Source organism: Erinaceus europaeus, unplaced genomic scaffold (assembly GCF_950295315.1).
Source record: "Erinaceus europaeus unplaced genomic scaffold, mEriEur2.1 scaffold_247, whole genome shotgun sequence".
In the NCBI taxonomy this organism is placed as follows: Eukaryota; Metazoa; Chordata; class Mammalia; order Eulipotyphla; family Erinaceidae; genus Erinaceus; species Erinaceus europaeus.
The window spans coordinates 182,105-189,708 of record NW_026647893.1 but is presented as its reverse complement, the minus strand read 5'-3'; the positions used below and the strand labels follow the sequence as shown (position 1 = coordinate 189,708).

At 41.9% G+C, this 7,604-nt stretch overlaps 1 protein-coding gene across 1 annotated transcript; it reads right to left on the bottom strand.

Moving 5' to 3' along the window:
• Window positions 1-419: 419 nt before the first annotated feature.
• Window positions 420-5,884, bottom strand: LOC132536518 (neurabin-1-like). The gene is made up of 3 exons (XM_060184508.1): window positions 5,506-5,884; window positions 2,154-3,768; window positions 420-689 (listed from the first exon to the last, which is right to left on the bottom strand). Exons 2-3 carry the CDS (start codon window positions 3,549-3,551, stop codon window positions 420-422), a joined length of 1,668 nt encoding a protein of 555 aa, XP_060040491.1. The 5' UTR covers window positions 3,552-3,768; window positions 5,506-5,884.
• Window positions 5,885-7,604: the final 1,720 nt, after the last annotated feature.

The window sequence follows — 7,604 nt, the reverse complement described above, 5'->3', positions numbered from 1 at the left end:
AATCCTAACTGGAGAATAATCTAAACACTCCCATCATCACCACCACTACTGGAAAAATAGCTCTCAAAATTTCCAAGTGAATCCACTTAACATGCTAAACAATGAGAAGAAGAAGAAAGAATAATTGTCATATTCATTACAGAAGGTTTGGAATGAATCTTCTGTTTGCATACTAAATTCACTCCCACTAGTGCTGCTGGCTGCCCACTAAAATGCAATGTGGTATTAGTTTCAAAGATCTTATGTTTGATCTATGTTCTTGGTAAAAGCAAGTTAAACTTATGTGTGTATGTAAACTAATTATTTATTATATGAAACGCACAGTATTACATGAAATTTAAGTGACAGAAAACTTTTTCATTAGTAATAACATTGTAAAAATCATTTGAACTTCAAAATAGCATACCCCAAAAGCTGGCCTATTCACAGGTGAGTAGCCACAGTTCAGTGACAAATTTTTTAAAACTCATGAAGTCTGTGATTGTGCAGTTACTTTGTACAACACAGACCCAAATACAAGGCTGGTGCCCCATTTTGCTGTTGGAGTGGTATTCTACTTGATAATTTTTCATAATCTGCTGTCCCCCTTCTAAGAAGTCAGTCACTGGCTTTAATAAACTCCTTGAAGAGTTCATTTCTGTTATTTCTGCTTGCTCAGTGTAAAACAGTTTAGTTTTATTGCTTTCTTCCTAAGAGGTAGAAAGATGATGCTCAAAAGGAAGCACTTCTAAAGTGGACATAAAACAGTGAAAATTAGGGTAAACATGAAAGTGAATCACTGCTAAAGAGTGTCAAAAGTTGGGGTGGGGGTAAAGGGGAAAAAAAGGAGGGGAGTGCAAAGCAAAGCAAAGCAACCTATCTTAGGAACTAAAGTGACTTTTCTCATTTATTTTAAACACAGTTTAACTTGACATGGGCCATTCTGATCCAGAAGGTATACCTTACACCAATGGAATGAAAGTTTGCCTGTAAACACCTGTAACTAGTTTCACAAATTATTATTTAATTTTAGAATAGCATTTCATAATTAAAGCAAAGTTAGACTTCTCCTTGCTATGTAAAATGTCTTAGAGACATGTGAAAGTTTTACAAGCTGGAAATAGCAAAAGACAGAGATTTTAGATTCTGGTCAGAAATATTTAAAAGAGACCACATCAAATTGCAAATACTAGCAAGTCCTTACAAAGTGGTCTCAAGGTTTCAAACTAAAGATACAGTCAACACAACCCTCCAGATTTCCTTTGAAGATTCCAAGCTATGCTAGAATCTTCATAGAATCAGGATAGAGCTGGGTGGGCAAGTATACTTTGAAAAAAGCACTCTGGAAATTCTGATACTTCTCCAACTTCCTCCTGTGTCTATTGCCATTATCAGCTAGTGTTTTACCACCTGCAGCTGACATATTTTATGCTATTATCTATACCAACTGTTAACCAAGCAAAATCATTAGAATAGTGTATCTGAATTCAAATGACATTTATCCAGTCTTAAATAAAATTAATCCATAAGTGACAAATGGAATTTACTTCCTTTCACAAAATTCATTTGACAGTCACATTACATAAAATGAAAGCTGTTTACATTGTTTTTCATTTAAAGTATTTAAGTTCACTAATATAGTCCAATGAATCAAACTTTCACCACCAAGTAGCAGCTAATTTTTTTTTTTCAACATTCCTCATAATCCACTTCCTCTGAGGTAATGGATAACTCAGATTTTTTATGAAAGTAAAAACAGAATATCATATCAAGGTTACAATTATTTCATATTTCTCCTTTTGTCCATCATTCTTTATACTCTAGTGTTTAGATTGACAAAAAATATATATATTATTTATTGGGCTTCTAGGTAAAGAGCAATTTTATACAGAACTAAAACTCCTTATTCTTTCTCCAGTTCATCAGAATGTAACTCACATTCCCCAAATTTCTTCAACTTTAATATGCTATACTAGTCTATGTAAGTATAAAACACATTAGGAAATATGATAGCCATCTCTCAAACTCTAAAATTTTAATCACCAGACAACATGTGCATATCAATAGCCTTGAATTTCTTGCAGTTGTCAAATCTGTTCTGTATACAGTTAGGCCCAAATACTGAAAACAAACTTGGAAAAAACTTTGAAAACAAACCAAGAAAACATACTTACCTTAATTGGAGCACTACTAAACTTAATTTTCCTATTTGCTGGGATATCTTCTTCTTCTGGCAATCCAACAATTTCCGAGTACTCCATATCAGGCTGATAGTAATTGTTTTCATCACTATCTTCCTGCTCTTCCTGCTCTGTGCCTGTCTCTCCCCAGTCTGAATTATATCTCGATCTTACCCTATACACATTATAGTCACTGTGCATGTAAATATGGGAACTTTCAAAATTATTTGAATCTTCAGGTTCTCCCTTTCCATAGCAGGATCCAGAAGCCTCAGCAGAGGTAAAATCAACACCTGCAAGCTCTTTCTTATGTTGCATTGCTGTCTCACTCCCAACCAAATTAGCTTCAGTATCTTCTACAGGTTCAGTTTGTGGTGCAGGAATTTCAGACTCTGGTATTATTGCCTTGTTTCGATCACAAGGTTCTTCAGGGGTGTCTCTTTCAATTCTGTCTGGAGTATCTTGGTTAGAAGTGGAGTCTCCGGCTTCCTTGCTAGGCTGTGACTCCTCACTAGGCATTGAAGCTAGAGAGGTGCTCTTTGAAGCCACTTGTGGTACTGGAGTTGTATTACTCTTCTGAGCATCCTCTGAATCATCACTGTGTTTGCTTGGAGGAGACCAAGCATTAGAATCCTTAAGGTGACCAAAAGTGTCAAGATTTGTAACAGTGACAGATGGCAAATTCAGAGGATAATGCCCAGTGACTGAATATTCGTTGTTTTCAGCCTTCTCAGAAACAGTGGCACTGGGGGAATCTGCATTCTCAAATACTGCACTCAGTTGACTCACAGTTGGGGAGACAGCCTCAGTCCGGGGGCTAAGACTGTCCAAAGAATCAGTACTGCCTCTGTTGGACTTGGAACCCCCCCACTCATCCTGAGAGTCACCCCCTCCAGCTTTCTCTTTCTTTGGGGAATAGCGGTGGTTTTGTCCTGATTCATGCACACTCCTCTCAAACATCTTCCGAGTTTCTGTGAACTTAGAATATGAAGGGCCATCACACATTGTGTCAAATCTACTGATTCGTTCTGAAACAGAGGACTCCAATTTAACCACTGAGCCATCTGTTTTTTCAAGAAATTCTTTGGGTTTCATTCTTCTCTGAGGGGATGAAGATCTACCTTTCCCCCTTGTCTTAGCAATGACTGTAGCATTCTCGTTGGGTTCCATACCCATCTGCATAAACAGATTTTTAATTCTGTTGACATTGGAGCCATATTTCCTCCCCCTGCTTTGCTGGGAGCCCTCACCTTCTTTTGTTTTTTGTTCTCCATCTGACTTGGGTTTGTCAAAGGTACTTTTCAGTGCCTGGAACTCAGTTCTATATGCATTCCTGTGAGGAGAGGCACTTCTGAGAGTGGTTCTTTCACCTGAAGACTCGGCTTTCAACATTTTTACTTCAGGGGTGAAAAGCCAATGTTCATAATGATCAGAAAGAAAAAAATAAAATAAAATAAAGCACCTCTCTTCTCTAATCACCAGTATTTGGTCAAGAAAAAGTACCTCTCAAATGGCATACTGTCAGTGATCTTCCCAACTGGTGTATTAGGAAATTATTCAGTCAATAGTTACACAAAATGGCGTTTTCAAAGCAAGACTAGAAGTTCATCTGTAATAGAAAACAATGAATTTCTGAATTCATTATCTTATTTGACTTTATGCTTTGTCAGCTAATACACACTTTCTTTTCAAAGTGGCTAGCCCACATGTCAAACAGAAGAAATTTCTTACTGAAATGGGAAGTTAAAAGTCAAAATATTGAAAGCTGTAGTTCTGATTGGTCTCTGGAGCAAATATGTTTCAAAACAATTTGGAAAACTCTCATAAAATCACTCATACATACACAAGTTATACACTTGCAGGAAATACTTTGGCCCAAGTTTTGGGTTCTTTTGTGAATGACCTTAAAAGAAACTAACAGTTCATAAAGCTGTCCAGAAAATGAACTTCATTTTGGAGTCTCCACTTCAAAGGGAACTAATTCTTTCTGGAAATATAAAATTAAAAGTTTTAGAATCCATGTTTATGAACTCTAAAACATGCCTACAAAAGTTTACTTCACTCTTTCTGGCCCAGTATCCTTACTGACATCATCTCCAAAGTAACACTAGCACAATTTCAGACCAAAACAAGCAAAAGAAAGCTTTTAAATGACATTAAGTCTAGTTATATAAATATTTGAAGGTTTCTTAAGTGAGGATACTACTTATAGAGTGGGATGAAGAATTATCATGGGACTAAGTGCATGAAAATGTGATGATCAGAAAGCAAATCTACCATGAAACCTCCTTTCACAGCGCTGATCTATTTATTCCTACTTGCCTCTAACTTACTCCAAACCCAGAATGCAATGCAATGCATATTTGCTGGTCTCTTATAGCCCAGCTGGATTTTACATCAACACACCAGCAATCAAATACTTCAAGATCTGCTGAAGAACAGGCAATGTACTTCTAAAGGTTTTATTTTGTTTTTGTCTTGTTTGACATAAGCTCAAGGCATATCACCCTCACGTACAACTGAGGAAGCCACACACTTTTACTTAAATCAATTTCCAAACTCAACTCCTGGCCCAGTGCACATGCATGGCCCATGCAGACAAACAAGAAAGGCTTTAGAGTGGTTTTTTTTTTTTTTTTTGTTTTTTGTTTTTGGTTTTTGTTTTGTTTTGTTTTGTTTTTGTTTTTTTGTAAAGCACTGACAGTTTCCCTTTACCCTGACATTTTTAAGCACACCTTCCCCTCCTCCCCACTCACACCCCTGCTCTCTCCCCCGCCTATCCAAAACCCCATGGGGCGGAGGCGGGGACCATGGGGCCGCCTGGGGGATGCAGAACCTGCCCTCCTCACAAAAGACAAACATAAATAACACCAACTTGAGAGGCAGCCGATTCCCAAGCCTGGTTCGGGACGTAATCCCTCCCGCGGCCCCTGGGCAGGGCCAGGAGAGCAGGTGACGCCAAACGCTATGGTAGGAGGTCGCAGTCTAGCTTTGTGCCAACAAGCACCTGAAGTCCCTAACACATTGGCTGCGGCTCCCGGAGGCTGCCAGGCGGATCCCAATGTGGTAAGGGGAGAATCGAGCTCCCTGGCCACATTTAAAAAAGAGAGAGAGAAATATTACAAGGGGATGATAATAAATCCCTTTGTTTTGTTTTGTTTTCCCCCCAAGGTGCCAGGAAACAATAGATCTCCCGATAAAACCTCCAATCCTCTACCTTTCGCTCCTCAACCACAACCCGCCCCCACCCCCAGCCTGCTACTCAGCCTTTGTACATCCCCATTTCTCTCCCCTCTCCATCTCCACCCTCCCCAACTCCTCGCCCCGCGCACAGCCTCCCCCTTACCCGAGCGGGAGCGGCCGCCGGCGGGAAGGGTCGGGCCGCCGTGGCTCCCACCCCCTCCTCGGAGGCGCCCCCCGCCCCACCGTGGCCTCGGCTCGGCTCTGCGCCCCGCCACCCGCTCCTCACGGCGCAGCGCAGAGGGCGGCTGCGGCGGCCGCTTCCACGCGCGCTGCAGCCCCCACGCGCGCCCTGCCAGCGGCGGGCGGCCCCGGGAGGCGCGCCGAGGTCCCCAACGCCATTGCGGCCGGGCGGTGGCCGGCCGGGGCCCGGTGGCGCTCGCACACTTGGGTCGGCCTGGGACTGAGGGTTCCCTCCCGGGAAGGGGCTTCGCCCACGTGCGGTCCCCCGCGCTGGGCCCAACGGGTCGGAAGCTTGGGTGTCATGGGGGAGAGGCCGCGGGGGGTGAGGAAGGCCGGGGGGTGAGGAAGGCCGGGGGGTAACAGGTGCCTCACCTCGGTTGGTGGGATTAACTCTAGGGCCGCAGAGAGAGGGAGCCCAGCAGCAAAATCCCAGGAGAGGGAGAGAGAGGGAGCCTCTGGCGGCCAAAGAAGGGTGAAAAGCACCGGCCCCAGGCTAGGCCGCCCCACCCCCTAGGCCGTGGGCGAAGGGCCTCTTGGGCCTGGGGCAAGTTCTACTCTTAGCTGCCCTGCAGACTGGGTGTTGGTTTTGTAAGAAGTGAGTTCTTGGGCAATTGGCTCCTGGGGTCCCACCAGTCTGCAGTTAAATTTCACGACAACGGGGCACCAAAACTGCAAAGTTGGAAGGCCAACACTTGGGTCTAGATCCAGTGCGGCCTCCATAGAGGCCACTGCGCTCCACCAAACACCCATCTCGACTTTAATGTCCCACTGCTAAAAGGAAAGGGATGAGGTGGTCTTCTAACCTTATTATAGGGAAAAGTGTTTCAAACCCCCAACTCTTGTGTAAAAGACCTAGTAGCCCCTCCTCAACCCTCCCCCATTTCCCCACTCACATCATCCTACTCTCCCTCCAAATACAGAAAGTGTTATGGCCTTACTACAAAAATACAAAATTGGTCATGACCCATGACCTTCTCAGTCTTTAAACTGGTCCTCTCAAAACTTTTGAATGTAGCAATTCTTAAATGATGAGGCTTCCACGGAGGTTTAAATAGTGACTCATAAATATAAAATGAAGATATAAAATGTACAGTAAGGTGAGTCAAAAATATTTTTTGGCTCAGTAATTAGGGAACCTGCAAGATATTGCAGCCTACTCAATAAAGATTGTGAAGAACAGGCCTTTAGGGACAACCAGGAAAGAAGTGAAATTTGTAAATGTTATATAGAACACTCAAATGTTGTATTTTAAATTATCTGTCCACATAACACAGTAAGCAATTCTATTTGTTAGAAACAAAAACAATGCATTTCTATAGATAAGAATAGTTCTATTACCATAAGTGTCGACAGTTTAAGTTGTAAAATAGCCTAGTCAAAGCAATCAAGAGAGCTGACTGTCATAGAACCATAATACTCCAGAGCCCTGTAGGTAACATACACCACTTTTCTGAGAGGAGACCTAATAAATTTTTTACTGTTTGTATCTCAAACTTTACCAACTTATTTTGTTTTTTTTATTAGTTATATATTTTTCATTAGTGATTTACAAAATTATAAAATAATAGGTTATGGTTTCACACTACAAAGTTCTGTACCCTTGCCAGCCCCCATGGATAACCACCATAGTTCTTACAAGGTCTTATATATGGGTAGATGTTTGTTTGTTTTAATTTTTTTATTAGTGCTTTAATAATGATTAACAAGATATTGAAACAACAGGAGTACAAGTCCATACAGTTCCCACTATGATAGTTCTGTGTCCTATCCCCTCCACTAGAAACTTCTCTATGCTTTATCCTTCTGGTAGTATGGACCAAAATTCTTTATGGGGTACAGAAGGTGCAAGGTCTGACTTCTGTAACTGCTGCTCTGCTGGACATGGATGTTGGCAGGTTGATCCATACCCCCAACCTGTTTCTATATTTTCCCAATGGGGTAGTGCTTTGGAGAGTTGAGATTTCCGGACACATTAGTGTGTCCTAACCCAGCATTCTAGTGCTCTGACACTATCTTCCCAGA

Bases quoted from the DNA above. Each gene is read 5' to 3' on its own strand.
- LOC132536518 (XM_060184508.1), bottom strand. From the start codon at position 3,551: ATGTTGAAAGCCGAGTCTTCAGGTGAAAGAACCACTCTCAGAAGTGCC. The intron at 690-2,153 runs GTAAGTATGTTT...TCTACCTCTTAG, and splicing joins TTAGTAGTGCTCCAATTAAG to GAAGAAAGCAATAAAACTAA.